General features: G+C 50.3%; 7 protein-coding genes across 7 annotated transcripts; 3 read left to right on the top strand and 4 right to left on the bottom strand.

Moving 5' to 3' along the window:
- Positions 1 to 3,133: 3,133 nt before the first annotated feature.
- ENH_00052520 (hypothetical protein, conserved) lies at positions 3,134 to 3,631 on the bottom strand (the record flags this gene model as incomplete). The annotated part of the gene is made up of 1 exon (XM_013581400.1): positions 3,134 to 3,631. One exon carries the CDS (start codon positions 3,629 to 3,631, stop codon positions 3,134 to 3,136), a length of 498 nt encoding a protein of 165 aa, XP_013436854.1.
- Positions 3,632 to 4,109: 478 nt separating this feature from the next.
- On the bottom strand, positions 4,110 to 6,191 carry ENH_00052510 (hypothetical protein, conserved; the record flags this gene model as incomplete). The annotated part of the gene is made up of 1 exon (XM_013581399.1): positions 4,110 to 6,191. One exon carries the CDS (start codon positions 6,189 to 6,191, stop codon positions 4,110 to 4,112), a length of 2,082 nt encoding a protein of 693 aa, XP_013436853.1.
- Positions 6,192 to 10,413: 4,222 nt separating this feature from the next.
- Positions 10,414 to 12,422, top strand: ENH_00052500 (hypothetical protein, conserved; the record flags this gene model as incomplete). Its single annotated transcript, XM_013581398.1, has 6 exons — positions 10,414 to 10,492; positions 10,627 to 10,739; positions 10,910 to 10,948; positions 11,059 to 11,635; positions 11,837 to 11,951; positions 12,134 to 12,422. The coding sequence occupies 6 exons, from the start codon at positions 10,414 to 10,416 to the stop codon at positions 12,420 to 12,422; spliced, it is 1,212 nt and encodes a 403-aa protein (XP_013436852.1).
- Positions 12,423 to 14,328: 1,906 nt separating this feature from the next.
- On the bottom strand, positions 14,329 to 15,291 carry ENH_00052490 (hypothetical protein, conserved; the record flags this gene model as incomplete). The annotated part of the gene is made up of 1 exon (XM_013581397.1): positions 14,329 to 15,291. One exon carries the CDS (start codon positions 15,289 to 15,291, stop codon positions 14,329 to 14,331), a length of 963 nt encoding a protein of 320 aa, XP_013436851.1.
- A 1,156-nt stretch (positions 15,292 to 16,447) lies between these two features.
- ENH_00052480 (hypothetical protein, conserved) lies at positions 16,448 to 17,293 on the top strand (the record flags this gene model as incomplete). The annotated part of the gene is made up of 3 exons (XM_013581396.1): positions 16,448 to 16,680; positions 16,927 to 17,039; positions 17,154 to 17,293. The coding sequence occupies 3 exons, from the start codon at positions 16,448 to 16,450 to the stop codon at positions 17,291 to 17,293; spliced, it is 486 nt and encodes a 161-aa protein (XP_013436850.1).
- A 924-nt stretch (positions 17,294 to 18,217) lies between these two features.
- ENH_00052470 (hypothetical protein, conserved) lies at positions 18,218 to 18,645 on the top strand (the record flags this gene model as incomplete). The annotated part of the gene is made up of 2 exons (XM_013581395.1): positions 18,218 to 18,290; positions 18,566 to 18,645. 2 exons carry the CDS (start codon positions 18,218 to 18,220, stop codon positions 18,643 to 18,645), a joined length of 153 nt encoding a protein of 50 aa, XP_013436849.1.
- Positions 18,646 to 22,430: 3,785 nt separating this feature from the next.
- On the bottom strand, positions 22,431 to 25,514 carry ENH_00052460 (thrombospondin type 1 domain-containing protein, putative; the record flags this gene model as incomplete). Its single annotated transcript, XM_013581394.1, has 5 exons — positions 22,431 to 22,597; positions 22,794 to 22,959; positions 23,555 to 23,760; positions 23,996 to 24,944; positions 25,053 to 25,514. The coding sequence occupies 5 exons, from the start codon at positions 25,512 to 25,514 to the stop codon at positions 22,431 to 22,433; spliced, it is 1,950 nt and encodes a 649-aa protein (XP_013436848.1).
- Positions 25,515 to 26,299: the final 785 nt, after the last annotated feature.

Here is a 26,299-nt window from a genome sequence, read left to right as displayed (position 1 = left end):
CACACTTAGCGAGAGGCGAGTTGCAGCGAGTAAGGGAAGCTGAAGTGATGGAAATCATTCATAGGGCGTTCAGAAGCTGATAAATGGGAACGAAAAGCCGCAGGAAGTGGATCACTTGATCTAGCGGGTGAATAAGTTCCCACTCACCATCGACATGTAGGACATGCAGCCCCTTCTCATGTTCTTTGTAGAATATGAACAAGGGGTGGTGGCAGAGGCAAATCCGAAACGTGGCAAGGCATTCAAAGTCAAGGTCAACGTACGCGTACTTGAAAAAAACACCGTGAGACCAGCTAGTGCGAGGGGAAGGAGAATACTGCAGCAGTTTCAACAAGGAGAGCCCGTCGTCATCTTCGTGCCGCTTCTGCATCCCGCATTGCGAGGATTGCACCTGTTCATCACGTTGCGCTGCTGCCGGGGCTCCTGTTATTGTATGTCTGGAGCTTTCGTTGACGGGAAGAGCAGGCAAGAGGGACTGAGCAGATGAGAACGTCTCGAACGCTTTATCACTGCAGCTGCCACTGGGGGCTGTGGGGGTGTTGCTGTCAAGTTCCGCCAGTGTGGAACCAAGACTGTCCACTGCCATGTCCAGCAGAAAGGACGTGACGCCCTTCAGAACTTGCAGCTCTGCGCGCTTGAGCCTGTACTCTTTTTCGGGAAATTCCTTGGGGAGCGACCTTGAATTCTCGGTTGTGCCGTTTTGGGTCTGCCTGGTGGCCTTTGTCGCGGGAAACAGAGTTTCCAGGCGTGGGTATACCAAATCGCCCAAGAGCGGAAGGTGCTCGCGAGCAAACTCGGCAACGTGCCTTCTGAGAGTTTCAGTGCTCAGTTTTGTTGCACCTTTTAATCCTGCACCTGGTGTCTCAACCAACCGCCGCCTCTTTGGACGGGGCTTTACGCCTGGCACTGCCGCTGGTGTCCTCTCTGCTTTCGGTGCCTCTCTGTCTTCAGCGTCGCTTGGAGACGGCCTCCTCCGTCTTGACGGGATTCCTTTTGCATCTTCTTGCTCAAGTTGGACTGCCTCTCGGTCACTTTGGCGAGCTTCAGTTTGACAGCTCTGAAGGGAAGGGGCATTGGATTCTAGTTGCTCAGTTTGTGCAAATCCCTGTGCCTCCGTCACGTACACTGTTCTGCGCCTGTCGGCAGTCTCCAGAGAAACTTCTGTAGGCGGTCGAGCAGCCTCGCTAGGGCTCCCTCGAGACCCTGCCAGTCCACGCAGAGTAGAGGGTATTGCACGCCACAGCCAGGACCCAGCCTGCGCTCACCGCACTAATGTTGCATGCAAGATGCAGTATCTGACTACGAGGCGCAGGCGCCTGGCGGTAAAGCGGTAGGCTATGCCATTAAAACCTACCTGCTGGACCCTTTGGCGACAGGAGCTCGCGGCCGTCTTGCTGGGCTTGTTTGAGCATTGGCCCTCCTCATGGAGGAGCATTCGGCTAAGATCCAAAGTCACGTCACTGCAAGCGGCCAATGATTGCTTTAGGTGCTCTGCAGACTCTTCTTCCGTCGCGCGGGACGATGTTGCTGTATTGTCATGACTTTCATCTCGTGAATCCTGATGCAGACAAGGTAAGCGAGATTTTCCGTGCATATGAGATGCTACGCAAGCAAGGGCACTGACGTTGTAACATAGAGTCGCCACCTCTCTGCTGCTGCTGTTCTATGGTCCTGCTTAGGCTTTCGCCAGCAAACACTTTGCTGGCTGTGTAGGCCTTTTAGTCAACACTTAAGACAGGGCTGGGAGGCAGTAAGAAACGCTCCCGTTACATCTGCTGCCCTTCACCTTTTGCGGTCCTTCAAAGGCTTGCTCCCCTTCCACCCCGTTGGCCTGCACAGCTGCAGTGAGAACGGCGATGCAAGAAAGAGCCTTAAGTAATGAATTCACAGACGAGCATCACGCGATTAGCCATGAAACCTCATTATTTGCAGCCTCAAGTATTATTTACGCCACTGAAACCACGAAATGAAGAATAATGCAAAGAACTAGAAAGCTTCAGCTTACTTAGGGTTTCAGCTGCCATCATATCCAAGCAAAGCGGATCTCTCTGGCGTTTTATTTCATTGACAATGGCCCTATTCCTTTTGTTGTTGCCAAGCATCAGCAACTGCTGCTGCAGCTGCTGCTGCCGCGCGTATTCTATCTCGGAGACACTGCATGCTCCGCAATTGAGAAGAGCGTATAGTTGAAGATGTATTTGGCCTAGTCCGTAATTGTTGAGTCCTGCACTTCGTCGTAGGGTTGCTTCTTCCAAAGGAGCTACCAGTGGTTCGCACCACGAGCAGCAGCTGCTGCTAATGAAGGCGCTTTTGGAGTGGTTTATATGTATGTAAGCCTCCGGATGAATTTGTGCGGGGCCATTGAAATTAAGCTTTTGTAGAGACCGTAGCTTCCTACTGCTGAAGAGGAACAAAAGCTGCAGCAACTCTGGTGTAATGGTCCATCCAAGAGAGAGACGGCGCAGGCTGCAAACACACAGAAATTCTGAACTCTGCATCGGGACAAGTAGGCATTGTGAGCTTAACTGGCTTTGCGACCTCTGGCTGCAGTGAAAGATGTGTTTTGTTCTAGAAAAATTTTAACAGGTAATCCCAATGCGTGATGCTTTCCAAAAGCATAACCCCTTACCATTTAAAGTTCAGTTGTTCGTGTAGTACTGAAAAATGCCGAACTTCTCCGTCCACGTCTAGCAGCTGCAGGCTTTCCGCTCCGACTTCGAGTAGATGCTGAACGGCCCGAACTAACCGTTCCTGTGTCACCTTCTCTTGTTCCTGGTCTTGCTGCTGCGTCCCAGCGCTGAGTGGAGGCCTTACTTCACGGGAAACCTGGGCATTTTGAAGCGAATCTGTTCCTACTGGCTGCTGCTGAGTTTGATGTTGCAGATGCGTGAGAGATGCAACAGGAGTAGTGTCAGTGCGTGACCCATTTGCAACATTGGTAGCCGTTCTGTAGAGGAGAGGATTTCCTGCTACTGCAGACAGCTCGGTCAGGAGTATGGCCCTCCTTCTCAAAAAGGCTACAGCTTGGCCCGCGAGGGGCAGAGGTCCCCCACTTGCTGCAGCATTCAAAAAAGCGACAGAGCTGTGCGTAGCAGTAGGCCTACACACTTGGAATAAAGTAAGCCATGACGCCTTAACTGAATACCCAACTGGGATGTACGTGATGGGCGTGTCTTTGACAGTGCAAGGTAGAGAGCTGCGTACTCCCACATAAAAGTCGTGAACGCTCATTTGAGACCTGCTCCTTGCGACGAATGATGCAAAGTCGACCGCTTTTGTGTAGGGCAGCTATACAGCTGTCACCTAGCATACAGTACGCCACTACTCTTGACTCTCCAGATATTGAACCTGCAGTTCGCCTTACTGCTGCTGAATCATCCTCCGCAACAGCTTCCATACATAAAGCTGGAGCTGCTTCCCCCAGCTGGCCCTTCAAGGGTTCGAACACGATTTCATCAACTTCCCACAGTGCACTACTGGCGACGGGTGGAACCGCGAAAGAGTGGTCATCAGCTGCGGAAAAGCCCTCATCGCCGCTATGCTCAGCCTGCAGCTTTCTAGAGCAACAAGGGCATGAATGCCCTTGCATAGTTTTGGGTTCCCGCCAAAGTATTCCTGTCTTCATGAGCATTAATCTGTGTGCAGAGTGGATCGAGAGTGTTGAGAAGCCCAACGAAATGGATAGGCCAGAGGTGACCTGTGCAAAAACTGCTCGCAAGTTATGTACAGCGTATAATCACCTACAGTAGGGAAGCAGCAGGAAGAGCTCATAGCCCGCAAAATCACGGCTTCGGGCTACAAATGTTGCCGTTGATTGCTTTAATCTATACGCATATGAATGCAGCGGGCTCCGACTGGAACACTGCAATGAGGACAAGCAGGGACCTGCGAAATCCTGGCTGCAGGCGTACTTGGAAAGGAAAGTCTATGTAGAGAGACTTAAGAAGCGGGAGAGAAGGCGGAAGCAGTATCGCCGGCACGTGTCGCCAGGCAGGCTGCACAGTCGCACGATAGATCATCAGCTCGTCAGTCAGAGCTCACAGCTAAGCACCTCAAGTACCGGAAAATTTAGTCCTTGACTCTTGAGAAATCACATCAAGATGTTAGTTCTACCTGCGCTTGTGAGCCTTCTGGACATGAGGCAACCAAAGCACATATTTAGCATTTAAAACCGCACAATGCATTGGCCGAGAAAAGTCCTTAATTATAGCAGCGCGATACTGCTGTGCATCGAGCAGAGCTCGAACGTATTGGGGAATATTCACACATACTGATGAGGGCGGCAGATCGACTGCGATTTTTATAGAAACAAGAGAATTGGCGTTCCTGTGCAACAGCATCTGTAGCAGGAGCAACAGCTCTGTCGCAGCTTGAATTTCTCCGGGATTTCCCGTAGGTGAGAGCTTGAGTATGGCGGAGACAGACTTCAAGTGGCAAAGAGCGCTGATGAACGGAGAAGCATGAATTGCTGTGTGAGTTGTCCAGGGACAGGGCAACGATTCTGGTGAAGATTCAGTTTTCTGCATGTCTCCAGCAGCCACTGCTGCGTCGCAGAGGGGTGCTTGCAGGCGTAGCAAGTCCAGTGCCCTTCCCTGTACCAGTCCATACGCCCAAGATAGACGAGACAGGGAGGGGTCCTCGAGAGGAATTTCAGTGGGGTATTCGCTTTGACTGCCTCTTCTTCCTTCTTGCTGCGTTGCTTGGTGGTGCTGGCTGCTAGTAGAAGTCCGTTGCTGCGGCTGCTGCTGCCTTCTTTCTCCTCGTGTTCCTCTTGGAGTATGTGCTTGCTCACTCAAATTGTTGCCACTTATGGTTCCTTGGTCATACACCGCATCTGTGGGTCGCAGCAGATTCCCTGCAGCAGCAGCAGCGGCAGCTGATGCTGCTGCAGCGGCGGCCCCTAAAAAGAGCGGAGAAGAGATTGCAGGAGTAAGCTCTATTTCCAGGGTCTTTAGGCCTAACAAAAAGGGAAGCAGCCTTTTTAGTACGGCTGGCGGCTGCGCAAGGAGGGAAGAAACGTGTCTTGCTGAAAGAGACGTGATGCAGCAGTATGAGGAAAGGACGCGACGAGCCTCCCAGCAGGTGGAGCCAAACGCTGCTACAGATCCAGGTGGAAGCAACTGAAGCACCTTAGCCAGAAGCAGAGGAGACAACTCAAGAATGTGGGCTGCGTGGAGGGGTTTAGTAGGTCCCCCCAAAAAAGGCATACCCCCACAACCGAACCGCGCCTCTAGCGCCGCAATCGCAGATTCACTGGTGGGTTTAGAGCACTCGTCAGCATCCCCCGGAAGGCTGGCGCGGCCTGGTGGCTCTCTCGTAGTGCAGCAGTCCCTTCTCTTCCTACCCCTGCGACCCCTGGCTGAAATTCCTCGGGAAGCCCGTTGACATTGCGCCTTTCGCCGCCCTTCCAGATGGCTTGCGGGGACATCTGTGGGAGCTTCTGCGCTCGCTCCGTCAGTGGAACCAGGAGGCTGAGCAGGGGCTGTGTCGCAATTTGCCTCACAGGGCTGCTGCGGCTGCTGAGCAGCAAGACTTCTGCGCTCAACAGGCTCTGATACGACAGGACCTGGAATCCCAACGGAGCTGTCTGGAGGAAATATAATTATCTCCGGCACAGATGTTGTTGGATTGACTGAGTCATTTCTGCCGTCCCTGCCTGCAGGGGGTTCTAGACTCGGATGACCCTCTCTCTGGAGCTGCAGCGGTTGCTGGCGCTGCTGATGTTCCTGGCAGACTTTTTCACACGGTGATACCATAGGGTACCTACGGGAAGAGCGTGTAGGGAAAACGAGAGTGCCTGTCTCTTGCGTTTGCAGATTGGGCTCTTGCGGGGCTGTAGCTTTTACTATGCGGTTTACTATATGCCTTGTTCTTGAGGATGTTGACGGAGTAGCTCCAGAGAGCTCAGGAGAGCTTCTCCAGTCCGATTTTAGATTGGCGCTCTGCCTCCGGGGAGAAGGCGTGCGGGTTGAGGGTCCGAAGAGGGCCAATGCCTCTGCATTGAGCTGACACTGGTCAGAGTGGCCTCCAGGGGTTTCCCCATGTGGAGGGTTAACCTCGCTGGGAGCCTCCATAGAATTTCGTCTAGGGGTCTCTAGGTGCTGAGACAGTTCGACTTGCTGGCGCTCTGGTGGCTGCTGTAGATTCTGCTGCTCGCGCTCCTGCTGCTGGTGCCTCTGGGGGTGCCGCATCTTTTGCTGCTTCTGATGCACTGCTTTGAATGTCAGTAGTTTCTACGTTCCAGCTGCCGTAAGTATTGGCTTGCTGCTGTTGCATATGCAACAAATTTGTCATGTGCCGTACCATGGGAGTAACGCGAAAAGTATTGCAACCTCATGGAGCCTCTGATTTTAGCCACCCCTCTTTCTCTACCGTAGCTCTTTCCTCACCCCATATGAGGCTCCTATATGCTACCCTATATACCTGGATTAATGGGGTCGGGAGGTCCGTCTCTGCTGTTATGGACGCTGGGCTGAGCCCGCCTAGAAATTGTGCCAACAAAGCAAAAGCCTGGGAAGGTATTGCTGCTGGGACATTTAAGTTGTGTGGCAGAGAGGCTCACTATGGAAACAATAGGGTCAATCAGGAAACCAATCAGTCTGCTTCTGTTCTACGCGCGACGTGCTGTTGTACTTTGGGAGCTGGGCAATGGAGCGGAACCTGTAGCCTTGCACCTGACCTGCTCGATCTATGTGGGTCTAGCTGTACAAATATGAAAAAATTATAGCTCAAACGCTGATTTAATAGCATAAAAAACCCCACCAAGTTAGCTGAACATCCCCATGGTGAGGCTTGCTGACTCATTTCAGAGGTCTTGCCTGCCCGCCTCTCCCGTTGCAGCAAAGACAAACATACTGCGTGGGTTTTTTCGATGGGCAGGGGGACCCCAAATGCCGACAGATAGAACGGTGTAACTTAAAGGTCTATGGTACTAGGCTTTGAAGCTGCACATAAACTATGCTTATGGAGGTGACCCTGGCACCCTAGAGTCATGCGGTAGGCATTGGGGCCCATCAACGGCCTTTTCTTCGAAACAAATAAATAAATTCGCAAGAAAGCAATAAAGAGCGACGATAGTGTTTATTATGTGTGTGATGTTGGTGACAGAATTCGTATTTGTGGGTTTTTCGTTTTTTCCTGCGACAGTGGTTTCCTTCGCTGTACACATACGCCGCCTTCTGGCTTCTTCGCAACTTGCCCGCGCTGTGTTGACAGCGCAGCTACAGTCCTTTGGCAAAGGTCTTTGCGAAGCTTCGGCACAGTCCTGTACACACTAGCAGGGTGTCCAACTGCAGAGGATACAGTGGCTCATGCTAGGCGGGTCTGCATGCAGTAGCAGGTTAACAAAGCGAGCTGTTAAAGACTGCGCAGTTATAAGCAAACGCTGCGGCATGTTGCAGTGAGGCCAGCGGGCGAAATTTACTGGTCGAAGAGTTGAGCTTGCACTCAGCAGTGTCCTCTGCTTCGCGTATCTGTCGCCAGCTGCGTTCTAATTTCTCTATCTGCGTGTACAACTAGACTGTACAGCGTCCAGAGCCCCACAAAACAGCATAATCTGTAAAACTCCTCAAGCTTAAGGTGTTTCCCTGATTTGCGAGCTCACCCATATGGCACCATTGTGTCCACTTCGCCCACATAGGCAAGAAGTCCCTGTCCTCGTGTTTGCTTGCGGGCCTCTGCAGCAACATACGTAATCGCTAATCTAATACGTAGACACGAAGCCCTAGTTATTTTTCAGGGAGCGCATAGCGGCTAACATTGTTGTGCCGTAGGCTGAGTCAAAGAGTTCCCGAATTTTGTGCCAAGCAGCAACGTGAACTTCATGAGGCACCTTGATTTTCGGAAAACGGAGAGACCGATATTGGCCAACGTCTACACCCCTATCTGACTGGCCTAGCACCACAATGCAAGAAATCACTGTTTTATTGAGGTAATGACAGATTCGAGGGAAGGTATCCACCTTGCTTTGAAAAGTTCGCAGCAACTATGGTTCCTCAAATGCGCAGTTTTCTAGCGAAAGCATGCGAAGTGGTATACCGTAATTGAAAACCTTTTTGTGTTACATATTTTCAGCAGATGCTTAGTTGTTTTTCCCCGCTGAAGTGACGGTTTCCCCGAGAGCACTGCCTCCGGAATCTTTTCTGAATAAAATATGTTGTGAGCAACCAGTTGATCTTGGGGAATGAGAGATTCAAAAGGACCTCAAATACCAATAAAAAAGGGCGTGAATGCAAATTGCCCGCTTGGGGTGCTCTTGGCATAAGTCACAGAGTTGGTCCCCCAGCTTCAACTATAGGGTTGCCAGGTCTTCATAAGAATAAGGGACTAACGGGAAGCTCTGCCCCTGGAGTCCATGCACTGCTTTCCCATTTAAGCACTTGAAATATAGCCTTTTAAGCTCGACCAATGGGAGCGGCTTCTCATTTTTCGATGGTTTCATGCCATCGTCGTTGCGCCTGCAGTCCTAACATTGCACTGTTTGTAGCTTCCGTAATGCCGCGGCACAAAATCGCTGGTGACGCATAAAGAGCCCCTTAGTAACAGTGCGTGAACCCTACTTAGTCCAATTTTCTCAAATTCTGGCACACCAGGCTGTTCATGCGGTGGCTGCAGGTAGGATATTTCATAACATATCCGAGCTCATGTTTCCAGAAAAGCCGTCAATTCTTGTAAAGGTGCCTCATTTATAGGCCTCTTGAAGATATGTGCAGAAATCGTGCACTCAAAAATGTAGTATATACGCATGCAACCTCATGTCAGAATTGTTTTTTCTGGGATGCATATTCCGGTATTCTATCATGTAGTTATGCTACAGATACAAACTGGTGCGCCTGACAAACTGTCTGTCCTTCCGTTTGCCGTGCAGTCGTTGCACACAATGGAATCTCATATTCATCTCAGTGCAGTTGAATCACATGCTTAAAGGGGATCACTGTGGCTTTCATATGGCTGCTCCAAGAAAAATGCCGCTGGACCCGCTCCGCGCTGTTCTCGTTTAAGGTGTTGCTGCTTGTTTAAAAAAGGCAGCAACTGCCTTCAATGCAGTGATGAGGCACTTCCAGCTCAAGTAATGTTTGCAATATTGGGAAAAAGATACTTCTTTAGCTCTATTAGTCTCCTGAAGCCGTCCACAGCCTTCCAGTCGAGGTGACTGCTGCGCGAGATAGAATGCCCCATTTCGGAGCGGCACTCACTGCCAAGATATTCCATCAAGCGATACGATTGAAGCGCTATGGAGCTTACATCTAGGAGTCTAGGTAAGTTCTCCTCGTCATCTAGCAAATTAGGAACAGTCCACGGACGGAGGTGAACTCTCTGACGCTGCATTGTAATCAACAACAAGCTGACAGTTCCTCCGCGATCAGCCGACTTGATTTTTCAGGAAAAATATTGCTTCTATTGGGAAATAAAGTTTTATTTGAACATCGGTGGGGATTAATTATTACTGGAAGGCAACGTATGCTTTGCGTGTCTGGGCTCGAACCGTTGCAAGCCGTGGGGCCATGTTTAATCGCAGCATGGAAGACTATCCTTTCCCTGTTGAGAATTTTGTGGTAGCGGTACAAAACCCGAAAATAGAGCCTTATACAAGGGATTCCTGTACTTCCGACAAGGTCTGTCGAAGCGCATCTGCCCCCATCAGACGAGCCCGCTGCCGAACTGGATGCGATCAAAAGTGACCCAACGCACAACACACCGAAAAACCACCATCCTCTGCACGCATTTTTACCATGCAAGTATACAGTTCTAAATGGCAGTATATTTGAGGCCTTTGAATCTGCAGAAACTCTCCCTAATAATTGATTTCGTGGGGTCACCGCGCGGTTTCGCTGAACCAACGTTTGAGCCTTCACGCTTGATCTACGCAGTAGACACCGTCTTAAAGTAGTCAATGCATCCAGGTAATAAATGGAAAAGGTATGCATATGGAGCTGCTCAATAATGCTCCCGCATCTTCATGCTAGATTGAGGGGATGCCCAGGATAGCACACCAGTGTGATTAAGAGTGCTATGTATAGATAAGCCTCTGCCATGCAGCTTTGAGGAATTCAACAGGACGAAGTGCGCACTAGCGTTATTTTTGACACAGCAGATAGGCAGAAGACGAGAGCCCAGTAGTGCTGAGAAAGCTCCACTAGTTAACCACGGGGAGCAATCCTTGGCAGCGTAGGCCTTGCTCTAGTTGGTGTGCAGTCCCATGGATGTCTCTGTGTAGGTTCAGGACACAACTGTAGCAAGGAAGCCTCCTAAACTCTTGTGAGTGTCTTCTGCGAAGTGTTGGGTGCCATGATCCCACTCATCCCTCTCCTTGTCCCCCCGTCTAAACCATTCCCGACTTTCTGAGATGACATTAAGTGGACCTCATCCCCAATAAACCAGGCCACAGATTGGAAACTATATGCCTTGGAAAAGATGCCAGATTTTGCTTCTGACACAGCGCAAGAAGATCAGGGGGATCACGGGGCCGCGACAACCCACTGGAGCTCACTTGGTGAGGATGCAGGGACTGCCTGTGCAGCAGTTCCAGCAGCTGGCTGCTGCGCTGTGCCTCAAAGAAACTTGCATGCATTCTCATGTAAACGCTACGGAAAAACTCGTAGGTGATGATACGAATTCATGTTTTAGGAACACTTCAAGGTTCTGGCATAAATGAGGAGTTTCTGCGTCACCTTGAGGATGGAACCTGTGTTCACCAACCAGCGAGTCACGACTCCACACTTCCACCCGAAGGAACAGAGGTATACGCTTGCAGTAATATCCCGAAAAAAACATATTTCGAAGGCACAGAGCTTATTCATCGGACGAGGCAGTGAACCACGGGCACTGCCTTTGTGTCATGGACTGAGCAGCTGTTCACTCGATGATTGCTTATTCGTGCAGTGTTCGTGATGTGTGTGTTTTCCCATAGGAAACGTGGGAGCCCATTCTTGCTGCTTCAAGGGCAGAGGTAGGAGATGACAAGGCAGGAAATTAAATAACTAGGCGAAGTGCAGCTGCCGTAACGTGGACAGCAAGTGCATTACAGTCTAGGGAAGCGTGTTTAATGCTCTGTTTTAGGCCTCTCACCCTCCTGACCTGAAACTGCAAACGTGCTCCGCTCGGGATACTTCAGCGGCAAAGAGCAGCCGAAACAGGGCGTGTAGTGCCACAAGCACGCTGCAGCGGCAGCAACTGAGCAGCCCGCAAGACAGACAACAGGAACGCGTAACGGCTCGTCGAGAGCGCCAGCAGCAACTGACTGAGGCCCACAATGAATGGCGCTGGGCTGAACGCATGCAGCGGGCAGCTATGCACCGGCAGCGACGGAATTTGGAGCCCAACTTTAGGACGGTGCTGCAAATGCACCCAAGTCGTCGCTTGCCAACTTTAGATGGGCAGATCCGGCATTCGATCGGGACATCCTTTTGCCCGCATCGCCTCGCAAGCATCTACAATCTCTCTATACGATACTGGGATGAGGGCTGCGTTCGGCTTGCTGCCAGGACGCTCCAAGGGGCCTTGCAAATGCTGCAGCAGCAGGGGCTTTGGGGTGGCTGCGTTGCTCACACATGGGATTCAATGGAAATTTTGCGAGGCTCCAAGCAACTGCGACATGCTGAAGCCACGTGTGCTGCTCCCCCACATACAGACACCAGTAAGCGTAAGCTCGATATTAAGGACAGATACTTACGCTCCAGGGTGTTCTTTTCTCGTCGCATGTTCGTTGCAGCAGGTGAGCTGGAGCTTTATGCACTGGGAGAACCTCGTTATCCTTTTTTGCATACATTGAAGCTTCCAAAAGCATTGAAAATTTTTCCTCCTAGTGTTCAGATTTGAACCTCTCCTGTGAATGCAGAAAAGGAACTTGAGGAGGTGCGGGGCCACCTAGGTTCCCTCCTCTGCCGCGCCAGCCTCAGGGGATATGGCTCTGCAGTATCGAAAGAAGCAGTTCGACGCTGTTCGCGAATCAAGTAGGTACATTGACTCATCAGCACATGTGATACAGCGCAGGAAGTGGTGCATTTCTCCCGAAACGTACACCTTCGTTAGTTTTTTGGGAAACACTTGTAGAGAAACGCTGCAGCAGGTTCCAGTAACATGAAGCGACGGCAGCATGAGCGTCTTCAGCCAATTTTTACTGCGCCGGTTTCAGAGAGGCATTGGCTCGGGTTGAAGACGACCTGCTACTATTACAAGATCTGCAAGCGAGATACAGTAGCCCACAATCCTCAGAATGGGGCAATGACGTGCAACAGCGGCAGTTGCAGCGTTTAGTGCCACTCAACTTGATGCCCTGCATGAGCAAGAGAATTAACCTCCAGCATTACAAGAGGACTGCACACGGAGCTCCTGATTGTGTCAATGATTGCGAGCGATGGGCCCGAACTTTGCACGAGGTGCTGATTAGGCAAATTACGGCCAGAGACTACGTAGCCTACTGAAAAGTAGAAATACCTGTTGTTGGCTCAGTTCAACAAGTGATTTGGGGCTCAATGGGTGCTCAACAGGGCTTAAGAGCGAGCGGAAGCTGATCCAATCTATATGTGATCTGATCGAAAAGTGCTGGGCTCATCCTGTTGGCTGACGTGTAGTCGCGTCTCCTCGTCAGTTGCAGCCGATGCGCCCACTATACGCGCTTGCCGAGCTTAAACTGCTGTGCAGGTCCACTGCCAGTAAGGAAACTCGCAGACTGAAATGTGCCATGCATAACTTACGGCTCTGTGGTGGATTCTGCGCAAGTGCTTGCAGCAATCTTGTGGCAGAATCAATTATGGTATCCACGAACAGACAAAATTTCTTTTGCCTTCTTGCGATAGTCCGGACAGTTTTCTCTAGTTACTCGACACTCCAAAAGTGTCTTTAACTAGTCTTTCTAGAGAAGCACTACAAATATACGGATATATGCGACTGCTGCCAGTTAAGAACACACGACTGCGTAGACTGCCAAGAGTGAAAGCATGCGTCACTTTGAGGACGTACATAGTGCGAAAAGGCAGTAGAGGTTTTAACCGCTTGTACAAAGCTAGTGTCTTGCGAAGGAAAGAGACAGCAAACATATGACAAGACGGCAAATCGACAACAGCACAATGTAGTGCTGGGAAAAAGCAAAAGGGAAGCTTTGGTCCCCCCAGCCGATTTAGAAAACGCCTGTGCCAGAGTGCGCCATGAAAGGCGTGCTAAAAGACTCCTTAACGCACTGGCGAAAGGCTTGTTAACCACTATATTAGAACAGTGCTGTCGCCTCATCTTCAAACCTCCAAGAATTCGTCTCGAAGGCGCCGTGCTTCCCTTAGCCTCATCAGAGCCCGAAGAGGCCCCTCAACAACCTATGCCGCAGCCACAAGCTCAACCAGTGCTGCAGTGATCAGCCTTGCCTAGTTCCTAGACATTCCAACCATTTGTTTGGCCTGTTTGTAATCCGGAACTCATGGAAGGAGGGCGTGATTTCATTTAAGAAACGATTTGTGCCAGTGATAAAGCAGAAGAAGGGCAAATCTGCAAGTGGACCAGGGCAGCGTGTTACTCTAGGATCCTGTTTTTGTTGCTCTGCTTGACGCTCAGTGGCAGGAACGGAAGGCGCCCTTCTCTCAGCCGCATATTTCTGGAAAAGACAAAGCACATGAATGACGTTGATTTTGTGTGCTGGCTCATCGATCTGCGCTCTGCCTCACGCTTGGCAGCCAACACAACAGGAGCAAATCTGTCTCTCAGTAGCTAGAGGTTTCCCAACTTGTAAGTGTTCCTGCGATCTATATTTGCGCAGTGGTTGCAACCTATCCTAAACTGAGTATGGCTTTGATCATGCATCGTTTGCTATTGCTTGATATTGAGCGTGTCCAGGCGTCGAGTTGTTTACTTAGGCTTCGAATCAGTCACTTGTCTTTGGCTTTGTCCCGTGCCTACTCTTCTTCTAGGTATTCGCTTTGAAGCTGTTCTCTTTTACCAGTGGGCTGATTTTACTGTTCAGTATATTTTCAAGACACATGATGTGGACATCTCTATGATTCGTACTAGGCTACCTGCAAACGCGAGACTGTGCGTCGCCTAAAGGCTCGCAGCTCCGCTGCAATTCTCTCCTGAAAAGACAATTACAAATATTCAAAAAGGAGCTAGAGACCGTTGGCAAAGTCTCTCCATACCTGCAACTAAAGCGCCGTATATAGAGGGCAGCTGCAGAGAAAGAAGTGGAGAATCCCGGAAAATATGTGCAAAATCAAGTTTGCGCTCACGGGAAGTGTGGCGACACACTCAGCGACCCAACCAGCGTAACACACCAGGAATGCTCGAAAAATCGAATAACTTTGCAGTGCTTGGTTGAGCTGAGTCCCTTGGTATCTGTGTGCTTTTCTAAGGGCGTTCTATTCCTAACGCGCTATGGGACCTTGCCTTTGCTTCCCTCGACTGCCTGACGCTCTCCTCCGCGCGCATGCGTATTTTGTTTTTAATTTCTCTCTGCTGCCGTATCAGCTTCTGTTGCAGGGCTCTGCGGTGCTGAGCGCAGTATTGTTTTCTCTCTTCTGCCTGTTGCATCATTTTTTGCTGCAGTATGAGCTGTTCCTGTCTCTGTTCTTCTTGCTTCACTGCGTTTTCCCGTATCCGTTGCAAGGTGCGTTGCATAAGCTGCCGGCTTAACTCTTGGCTGCGTTGCTGCTGCTGCTCCTGTTCCAGCTGAAGCAACAGCGAGTCCTGCCGTTGTTTCTCTCTAGCCTCTCGTGCTCGTTGTCTTACTCGCTCCAGAGCTTCCCGTCTGAGGGCTCTCGTCTTTGCGTCATCACCTGGCACCAACATATTCCCGTCCCACTTCCAAGCACCTCCCGACGCATAGTTGCTGCTCCTACTGCGTACAACAGATGGTGCAACTGCCGCTTGCTGCCTGAGACGACGCCAGCTCAAAGGGTTTGACGTGCGAGTGCTGGAGCTACGGCGCTGAAGACGCATGAGTAGGCTCCCAACTGCCTGTGGAGCACTACGCCCTCGGGAGATATTTGCATCGTCAGTCTCTTTTTTATCGGGAGACGAATTAAAGGCACTCCTAGCTAGGGGACTTTCTAGAGCGTTGCTGCTGTGGGCCCTCCTTTGGGTAGAGGGCTCCACTGGGTCTCTGCAGGTTGAGGCTACGTCTTTGTGTGCCTGTCTTGGCTGAGGCATAGATTTGCTAATATCAGTGTCTGTGGAATCCAACAAGCATTGCTGAGTTTGGGGAAAGGGAGGGTTTCCTCCTTCCAGCTGTTCGGTCTCACGTGCTGCAGTGGGTGACCCTGTCGACGAAGGAGAGCATCGAGCAGCAGGGGACCACCCCCGCCCACCCATAGGGCTACTATTTCGACGGAAGACGGCCTTATGGCTACCCTTAGATCTCTGCGCATGCCGCGAGACTGAAACTAAACTGTTGGGATTGTGGCAGAGACCTGTGAAGCATGGGCTTGCAGACCCCTGTAAGGGTAGCAAGGCAGAGAGGGAGGACTGCCACGAGAGAGAGGACACATAGGGACCCTTGGAAGATTCGACAGAATATTGCTGCACCCTAACGCTTTGCTTGCCTTCCTGGGGCAGCAGCCGTGACTTCAGCGAATCATAGCTCTGCATGAGGTGTATGGCCTGTGGCGGTGGGGCCAAGTCTGGCCATGGTCCGAAGGCATCCACAGAGCAGTTCATCGCCGTAGATGCATTTAAGGACATGAAACAGTTCTTCCAATGGTCGACGCTCAGTACCAGCGAAGACAGACGCCAAATACTTGAGGAAGAGGAGTGCGGAGGCGAGCAGTAGCCCTCTCGTGGGCTTATGTGTTCTCCGATGCCCCAAACTAGGATAAACAAGGAATAATGAGCCCACTAAACGTTTTACATTCGAATCTAATATCTACATTTGGGAAAGCCACATTTGTCTTAGTTAACTGCCCGTGATTGTTGACCAGGGTCACCGGGGAGTCACCCACAAAGCTACTCCAGCCCAGCCCTCATCACCACTTGTACCCTCTAGACCCCTATTTCGCTAAAAAAAGTAAGATATATTTTCCTGCACAGATGTATGATTCCAAGACCAAAACTGGGGGATAAAGCTCCCAAAATAGTCGGCTTGTTGGTGCGGCCAGATATGGGGATATCTCCTCAGTTGCTCCGAGCAAAAATGCCCGTTCGCTCCTGATCTTTCGTAAGAAACAACAAATTACTTTACTGTCAGCAAAGAACTGGGCGCTACTGGCAGAGGAGCCAAGCAGCAGGAGAGCCGACAGAGAGCCACTTTTCTCTCTGTTGCTTCATAGTGTCTCCTCCCACGTGGGACTTCAAACTTTAGTCTCGAGGCGTCTTGAATCCTACGAAATCAAAGGTTGACTGATTCCAATACTGTAAATTTGTCGTCGGCGCTCGACAGGAAGCTTGAAAGCAGCTTCGATACTTCTGCACCAATCAACCTGCACTGAGAACCCCGAAGCACAGAAGCAAATGCACTGAAGGTATTGCCACAATGGAGGCATCTACACTTGAATTCGGTCTCAGATACATAAGCGGAGTTGGAAACACTCTCAACCATTATGAGCTGGCCTCCTTACAAATATCGCTTATGACTCTCCAAAAGAAGGAGGGAAAGGAAAAGGCGTTTTTCTGGGGCAGGATACAGGGCCAGGATGATGACTACTATATTGCTTACGTTCTTGAAGACAGCGAGTATATTTACCCGAAGAAGAAAATGTTCTATAGGTGTGGCACTTGAGGATCGCAGTGTTGCGACCCTCTCAAATTTTCTGGAGATGCTGCACGTGGGATCAACAATGCTACTTTGCCATCTACTCGGCCTAGCCTTTCATGAGCTCGATCTTACTTGTCATGTATTCGAAGGCTCAACTAATTTGGGCATTTTACATTACACTTGTCTGGTAGTGAGCCGGTGGTTCAACTCTTTCTTGCTAAAGCGCACAGTATCTTGTATGCACCTTGTACCCGCAGCACAAGTCGCTTTGAATTCCGGCCTCTTCCTGAAGGTACACTGCGTCTCTCTAAGGAACGTGTAGACCCTATTCTGCTTACGGGAGACCCTGCGCGGGTAGTTGAGCTACCCGGTGAGTGCTGATATATGCGAAGAGACGAGACACAAGAGAGCAGCAAATGCTTATCAGTAAAACAAACAGTGATGCAAAGAGGCACAGCCGTGATCTTCTGCTGAGCTTGCTTAGATGGTTCGAATGCACCTCCAGAAGAGCCCCCAAGCGACGAAGAAGAGGAAGGTAAGCTGAGCGGCAGAACTGCGAAGCGAAACATGGACACTCAAATCCGCATTTGGCAGAAAAAAAGCAGCAGAACTCATGGGCATTGATCCAAAGGTAGACAGACGTAAGGGAAAAATGATGCCTAGTTGTTTACATATCCACTGTTTCTGAATAGAGGGAAGCAAGAAAGACGAAGTAACGGAGGCCGACCTCTTGTCATTTTTAGTGCAGCGCATTGACTTCGCGACAGCAGCGGTGCCGCGGGGAGCTCATCGTATTCATGGCAGCAAAATCATTCCTGCCACGGAATTTCAAGGTTTGTGCATCTGCGGGCAATAATGTTCACAACGTAGCGGCTAGACTAGAGGACTGCTGCTGGAGTTCACTAGCTTTTGCTGGGCGGGTCGCGTTGCTGCCATGGGCATAGCATAGCGTACTAAGGGAAGCGGAGACGCTGTTCCCGATCTTACCAAAATGAATGTGGTATCTACAACATTGCCAACCTGAGAAGATTTTGTTTCGCATTGTGCAGGGCTTACTTACGAGGAAGCAGAGGATTTGTCCTCCTGGGTCCACTTCAGACCAGCTGAAGATTGTAGGCGGCAGACACGCGAAGCAGTAGTTTCAGCAAAGAAGGAGTGTTGTATAGAGGAAAGAAACACATGCCTAATCCGACGCACATGATATATATATATATATATATATATAATATATATCATATATATATATAATATATATATATATATATATATATATATATATATATATATATATATATATATATATATATATATATATATTTATATATATATGCGTGCCGTGTAGACGCTTACGCAGAGTCATCTTGATTATAGTGTGGATTTCTATATGTTGCAGTAGAAGCATTGAGAGCGCAGACATCCACAGATTATCAGGTGAATTAATGGCGCTTTCCATCTCTGGGAGATCTTTGTACGCTAGCTACACCCCGGTGCACAGTCGTGCCACTTTACTAAGAAGCTTCCTGATAAACCAAATACACGCTTGCAAGTATGCCGGTTACTGTGGGCCCTTTGCAGTTTAATGTCGACTTCCTCGAGCCCTTAAAATACGACATCCCTAGAGGTCAGTCGACACTATTCCGTGTTATGCATCTGAAGTAAACATGATCTTGGTTTGCGCAGCAGTTACAAGGCTAGGCTTGTCATCTCAAGAAGGCTTTGGCAGCTTTCATACTAGTGCCAAGCCTCACCAATAAACATTTCAAAGCAAGCCAACTCCACTGACCTTTGCCTGCAGCTACAGACCTTCACAGACCATGATCAATTTCGGTCTTTCCAATACTCGCTGCGCACAGCTTCTTCACAGAGTCTACAATGAATAGTTTGTGCTTCGTGCAGGTTCATGGGTGACGCGGTTCGATCCAGTCACGAAATGCGTCACTTTAAGGAGTCTGATGTGGCCAGGCAAGCACTTGTAACAGCTAGAATGGTAGCTACCTCTGAATCTCCAATGACGCAGTAAGGATCAATAGCACAGACGCAGCTGAACTCACAGCGCCAATTTTTGCCCTCAGGAGCTCTGATCTATTTTCAGGTTACGTTGCGTATACGATTGTCAACACCCCCACTTTTGGAGGGCTGTACTTCGGGGACGGAGAGGAACTGGTGGACTTGCCGTTCTTGCTGTAGCTGCGTGTTTTAGCCTACTCGGTCATTCCTGTATGGAATCCTTTTCAAATGTAAACGCTTTTCATGTCTCAGAAGATTACTGAATCGATTTCGTGTACACGGAAAGCTGATATGAATGCTTATGTCTGAGATAGGCTAGCAAGTACCAGGGAAGTGGTTGCGCCATCTCAGATTACCCTTGTGGCCTTCTTTAGATTGAAAGCCTAGCTTGGGGCCGAAAATGCGTGCCCTTTGTCCCTTTGGATATCAACAAAAAACTGCAATAGCAAGCGTAAAGGTTGACTTTAGAACTCACGCAGTAGTCCCCTCTAACTGCATGCCCTCTATTCTTTTGAACACCACCAAAGGCTGCAGTTGCAAGCGCAAGAGCTTGTTTTGAAATTTATGTAGTACCTCTTATAGATGTTTAATACTGACCACATATGGCTTTGCCCTCTAGTCAGTAAAAGGGACTTTGCCCTGCTCTTGCTTCAGAGGGGCATCTGTGCGTATTTTGATACACAGTATCCCAGCAGCAAGGGGAAACAGACACTAAGTGTCATGAAGTACTTGGTTCTACTAAATTAGTTACAGTCTACGAATTCACACAAATTGAGTCCGCGAACATATTCTACGCTCAATGCAGCGCGCTTCCTATTCATTTCTCTATTAACTGCAATATCGTCTAGTTGCAGCCTGCTGCCTTGGAAACAGTGGAAGAAAGCAGTCCCTGTGGTCCCTTTAAAGCCAAATTCGCGTGAAATTCACAAATTTCTAGCAGCTCACGGCTGCCTTCTATTTTCACATACTGTGACAGATCAACCATATGATGGCACAGGCTTATTGTAGGGCACGCAAGGAGGACGCTCAGGTAGTGCAATAAGTGAAGTAGCAGCTGAAGATTAAAATTATTTGCAATAAACAAGTCCTATCAGACAGCTCCATTGACAAGGCCTGTTTCTACTTGCCAGACTCAGTTGCACGCAAGGCCTTTACGCGCCATTAAAAAGTTTCCTTCCCTCAGGTAAAGCGCTTCTACTAACGGCAAACATCAGGCTGACTTTCGTAAACGGAAAACGACACGACTTGCAATCCGCAGTGGCACCGCATCCCGAAAACAGGGTGAGGTGATGCCAGTCAGAGGCTGCGTGCAATGATTGGCATTTTTCAGCATGTCAAAAGTTGCCCTAAACAGGGCTCACAGCTGTCTTTTCGATGGCAAAGACTGAAGAAATAGACAAAGTCGTGCCCAGAATCACATAACGCTTGCGTAGATCAAGCTTGCGCAAAAATTGGCAAAGATGCTGACAAAGAATGCTTACCGTCTGTCGTTGGTAAGAGGTGAGCGTACTCTTTTCCGTAAACGATGCTCACAGGTTTGCACATGATCTTATCCGTTTGTGCTTGTAAATACATGTATTGGCAAATGAAAATTTACGCGGGATGCGATAGATCTTGAAATGCCACTGTGGCACGCCGGTTCAAAAGCTGCAAGACTATGAGCAGACAAGCTCGTCATCTGAGAAAGACGAACAAAAGCCGCGACAGGATCTACTCAAAACAATTCATTTTCCATATTAAGGCGATATTAAGACTATGCAAAGACACTTTTAATATTCAAGGAGATAGCGGTTGTTTAATCACGTCGTTAAGACTGCAAGCTCGAGTGAGATCGAGCAGTGAGAGCCTTTGTGCGACTGAGATTTTCACCAGGCCTCAAAAAGACACAGAGTGTCTAGTAATACCTGGTGACTGAATCAAAGTGGGCACGGGAACAGACGACGATGTGCTGGTTGTGACCATGCATCGGGCTATGGCTTCAAAGAGAGGAGAATTCGAGCTTGTCATTGCCGTATTTAAATCTGCAACAAAACAAAGCTCTAGTTGGAACTGCTTACCCACAGAAGTATGGCATGTTCTTCCATGGATGGGTGATTGCTTCGACCGTGAACAGATGTGCTTCTGATTGAATAGGTGTATTCTTCTGCATTGAAGAACACTGCATAGTGTACTCGGGCTCACAGATATAGCGGTTAGTGTACGTAGTATGAGCTAGACTGCGCGCAGCATGAAAGTAATATCAGAAAATATTTAGCATGGAAAAAAGAATGAGATCCTGCAGCCTACTGGCGCTAGCTGTGTCCGTAAGCACGCCATAGCTCAACAGCGCTGAGAATTTCCACAGCCCCTGTTCTCCGTCATTCCCAATAAAGTTCGTATGTTCGGGAGCTGCAATCGACAACGTCTGGACAGTTAGCACGAGAAAAGCAAACCAGATCAACGTTTCAGTACGGAATGCTACAGATCTAAAATTATTTGGATCGTGCTAATGGCCAAAAGCGTGTCCACAAGCTACCAACGGATAGTCAAGCAGCCATCTGAAGAGGTTCTGGATTTGTCTTTTGTTCCAGAGATGGCTTTGCTGCACTGTGCTAGTGCCACGCATGGACTTGCCGACAGAGGGAACCACAAAGATATCTTACACGCAGACACAGCACAGGTTTTGTCTCCTCGGTGGGCAGTGAAAATTGTGTTGCTACTTACTTCCTGCAAAGCAGAAAGCACATCTGATTTGCAGATTTGGAGACGGTTCTCCATGTCCGCTTCGCTTCCTAGGTCCAAACCAGCAGGCAAGCTGAACGAGTATATTCCTGAATCCACAATTAGAACATTGGAATTTTTGTGGTATTTCTCTATTCATCTGCAAAATAATTGGCGTTTAATGCCCGTTTGAAGCTAGCTACAAGCCAGGCCCGCACGGATGCAAAAACATAGCACTGTTGCCACCTTGGTCCTTAATTTCATGGAGCCTTCTCACTTGTTTCCCCTGTGCAGCTTTTCTCTTCTTCCAGAGGCGGACAGGCTGAAGTACCAGCTACTTCATCCGGGTTCTGCACGAAACACTCGTGCAATCTAAGCTGACTGCGCTCTAGATGAAAAACTACTTTAGGGGAATGGGAGCGTGAGCACGGCACAGCACCAGAATACCAGAGCAATTTACGCTTTAAGGGCCGTCAGCCTGTGCCAAGCTCAGCTCACTACTTACTGCATTCTTTGGGCATCTCATTCGTGTAATGATTATCATAGGACTAGTGGCAGGAATACTACTAAGCCATGACCCGTCTCCACTCTAAACATGTATCAGCAACTGAGCCGCTAGCAAGTAGCTTACCAAGATAGTTCGTTCTCTCGTAGACTTGAGACCTGAACAATTCTTGTCGCAGACAGTCCACTCCGACCAATTTGATACTTTGCATTCGCACGCTGAGCAGAGGAAAACGCAGAAGGAAAAGTAAGGAGGGACTTTTTGGCGGTTTTCTTTTGCTCTGTTGGATATTGGTGCCTAATTCAAAAGAATACTGCTCTTTATATGCAGATTAGAAGCTGCGTGCAGGTTGTGAGAAGTAATTACTGCTTGGTGCCTCCTCTCCCAGCAAAATGCACATGTCTATCGGCGTGGACAGCGTCTCAGCTGCAACAGCAACAGCAGTAAATCTTCACTCCGAGCATACAGCCCACGGCCTAGACACTTAGCTTTTAACACAGGAGCACACTGGCATCTGGAAGCGCACAGGCAGTACATCTATTTCATTTTCTATGAGCGTGCACAGTACTCAAAGTTGGCACTGTGCCGGCTCTTGAACTCACGATTAGCTTTGTAGGCCTGCAGACGAAAGGGCGTGTCAGCCTCCAGGCCAGGCAAGACACCATCTAAGGTGGCGTATATTGGCAATGCTGGGTCCTTCACTTTTTCGGCGAGCACTGCAAACACAGTCACACATAAGCAGAGGAGCAGCAGCTGCACTCAAGAGCTGAGGCCTTTCCAGAGGGGGCTCCGCAGTAGCTCTCTGCAATAAGCACAGCAGGTGGAACGCCTACAAGCTAGCGACTAGGGAATGCTCAAAAAGAGCAGCAACTACTATGCTTTGCGTTGTGCTGTACTATGAAGATGTCCCACACTGCAATGCGCGCTCTGGATCTTGGCCGAGATCTGCGTCTGGATCATCGGCTGGAAGAGTTGTATCAACTAGAACTATGAACTGCACGCGCCAGTATTTCTTGCCAGTTGCTGTGTCTGTGTCTAAAGCAGAGAAAGTCACTCGCCTCTCACTTAGACCCAACGCCTGAAGCGCAAACCGTAAAAGACGCAAAACAGCGATCCATTTTCTTTTTGCTGCATCACGTCCTCATAATGGGCTTTCGTTACACTGTACAATACTTTGTGCACAGACAAAGGGGGGAACTTGTACTAGCTCGGCGCAGCAACAGCAAACTGCGGAAGCTGCTGCACGCCTGGTGTGCTGCTGCTGCAGTGTAGCAAAAAGGCGCTGCAGCAGCAGCATAGCAAAAGGGCACTCAATGAACTGTTTGCCTGCTTTCCTGGCTTATAGCGCTTCGGATTTCGCCGCTCCTCGTGATGAGGGTTTCTTCACTCAGGCTGGTTGTTTGAAGAGAGGCCTCCCTGGTGATTATGAAGATCATACAGGCCCCGCTGCAGGTGCGCGTTTCCTTGGTGTGCGGGCAGCTGAGCACTTCGTTCGGGGCAACCTGCAAACACATGTTTAGCAATGAGAAATCAAGTTTAATGAAGTGAGTCCGCCGGCTGCCTAGTATCGCCAAAGCCCTTGGGCTCTGGTGAGCCCTCCAGCCCTAGCCCCCACTCGAAAAGAAAAGGAAAAAGGTACTGGGGCCACAGGCCTTGGCTCTGGCTCAGTTTACCAGGATTCGCCGCTCCCGCACTTGTTCACTTTCTCCACAGGCAGCGGGGCATACAACCCACTCGCTCCATTCGCCTGCTTGACAAGTCTCATCTGGAGGAGCAGGGGCCTCCGGCGGGCTCTTGCCAGTGAGGCTTGCGAAGACAGTTAGGCAGATGAAGGCCACAGCTACCAGCAGGGAAAAGGGTCCCAACCAAAGCAGCAGCACTGCAGCAAAGCAGCAACAGCAGCAGCCCGAAGCCTCAAATTCCCTTTCAAGAGAGAGGCAGCGCTGAGGATGAAAAGATTTTCACAAGTTCCTACGCAGCAGTGCAAAATCTGCTATATCACTAATTTTAGTTAGTGATACTTCGTGTATTGTATTGTGTCGTTGCAACTGTCAATTAGATTAATGAGTGCTACTCAAAACTAAGTATGCTACTGCTGCCGGTTTAGCTCCTACGCTTGTCACGCCTTTTGTCCTCAGCAGCTTCGTCTGTGGGAGCCTGCACAGCATGAGAAGACTCTTCAAATGAATCCCAGGAGGCATCATTGGTGCCGTCGTTGTTTTCAAGGCTGTGGCTGTTTCTTTCTTGCGGGCCCCTTTCGGGGTCTTCGGGGTCCCGCATAGGAGCCAAGCCCTGGGCTGGGGCCTCGGGGGGGCCCCCCAGCCCTTGCCCACTGAGAACTGAACTCGTACGCCTCATACTGCGCCGGCGGAGCCCGTCAGGAGTTGGCATTGTGACTGCAACATCAAATGGCCCTTCTGCTGCAGCTCTTGAGCCTAGGCGAACAAGAGAAGTCTCTCCAACTCCGTAAACTTCCCCCCTTGCTGGCTCTTCAGGGCTACCCGAGAAGGCCCCACTGCCCCTCCCTGCTGCTGCTGCTCCCTCCAGCGCATTAGCAGATCCAAGCTTCCCCAGACTTTCTTGCTGCTCCTCCTCTTCGCCATTTGCTGCACTGCTTTGGCTGTTGAGGGGCTCCTGAGTTGCTGCCAGCCCTCCCGACAGGCCTGCTTCTGGTGCTTCTCCAAGGGCCGCCTCTGCAGAAGCTTCTGCATCAGCTGCTGCTGCTAAGTCAGGACCTTCCAAATCCCTGCTGCCTCGAGAGGCCTTGCTGCCCTCGCGAGGGCTGACAGAATTAGAACCCATCTTTGCTGAGGCCTCCCCTTGTGAGCCCTCTTGGATCTGGCTCCCTGCTTCTCCCTGTGCTGCTGCTGCTGCTGCTGCAGCTTCCGGCGACTCTTGCATTCCTTCAGCTGCTTCATTCGGACCTCCCTCTGACAGTATCTCGCCCTGAGACCCGTCTACTCTCTGGAGACTCCCATTAGCTGGGGCCCCTTCATTTTCTGGCTGCGCTCCTTCTGGCTGTTGTTCTCCTCCCGGAAGCGCCTCCTCCCCTGGGGGCGCCTCCTCTCCTGGGGTCCCCTCCTCCCCAGGGGGCCCCTCCTCCCCTGGGGGCCCCTCTCCTTCTGCTGGCAACTCCTCTCTTGGGCTCTGCTCGTCTCCGGGTGGCTGCACCTCCTCCGTGGGCCCTTCCGGCCCGGGGGGCTCCTCTTCTCCTGGGAGCCCCTCCTGCCCTTCATTCCATTCTTCAGCAATCTGCCCCTCGGCAGCAGCGCCCTCAGCGTGGCTGGTGTCGCCATCTGCCTCGTAGAGGCCAGGGGGCCCCTCTCCAGGGGGCCCCTCCGCAGAGGGCCCTTCGGCAGAGAGGCCCTCTGTCTGTGCCCCTCCAATGGGTTCAGCTGGTCCATCTGATTCGTTTACTTCAGGGTTTTTTCCTTCGGTGTCGATTGCGTCATTTGGGGTGAGCTCATTAGTATCTTCTGCCTCTCCAGGGGCCCCCGTGTCACGGCCGCTCTCCCCAGGAGCTTCTTCTAAAGCCGACTGCCGCTGCTCCAGCTGCTGCTGCTGCAGCTGCTGGCTGGCCTGAGGTGTTGGGCCAAGCTGGCCCGCCTGGCTCGCCTGATCAGCGTCTGACATTGTGGGGGCGAGTTTCAGGAGAACGTGAGAGCTACAGACTGGTTAAGGTGATGGCTAACTTGGTGCGCGCCCTCTTGGGCAGCCCTTCTAGGGTGTACAGACAGCCCAAGTTAATCGCGAGACAGCAGGGCGAACAGGCGCTGCAAGTGCAGCATCTTGCTGCGCAGCAGTGTGGCTGTGGCTGTTCAGTAGGAAGGCTTATGCACTAAGGGCTACTGAGTTTATTCTAAACTCCGAAAGTCGCCAACTCAAAGCTAACAACGAGACAGCGCCGCCTTCCTGCGTCCTGTGGCGAGAGGGTCCTCGTTGCCGACGTGGCGGCTAGGCACGAGCCATTTTATTTTTTCAAAAGACCCAAAGTAGACTAGTTACGGTAGTTACGGAAAGTGACGAGCTCCGTTTTGAGTGCCCGTGGAAGAAAGACCCCTTCGACTCCGCGCAGACACTCCAGAGGTCCGTTTGCACAGAAACTGTCGGGCTTAGCGCAGTGCTTTTTCCATAACCTACACTTGAAATTCCATCTAAAATGTTAAGAGAGTTGTTTGGAAGCCAAAAATTAGCAAATACAGCCAACTGAAGAAGGGAGAAACAATAACGCAGCGAACAGCCCTTGGTGTGCAGGACAACCAGAGGGTCACCGCCCCCAGACCAGCTCACTCCGCTGTGAATCAGCCATTCCTCTTCCTTTCCTAGCTGATTTTGTGGGTATTTTAAATACTCAGTTTTAATAGTAACGTGCAACAAAAGGCCCAAATTCACAAACAACTCTGCCCCTCACGCGCTTT

The sequence above is a fragment of the Eimeria necatrix genome, genomic scaffold, assembly GCF_000499385.1.
Source record: "Eimeria necatrix Houghton genomic scaffold, Enh_scaff41, whole genome shotgun sequence".
Lineage (NCBI taxonomy): Eukaryota > Apicomplexa > Conoidasida > Eucoccidiorida > Eimeriidae > Eimeria > Eimeria necatrix.
Note: the sequence above shows the minus strand (reverse complement) of the source record. Positions and strands in the feature narration are given on the sequence as shown.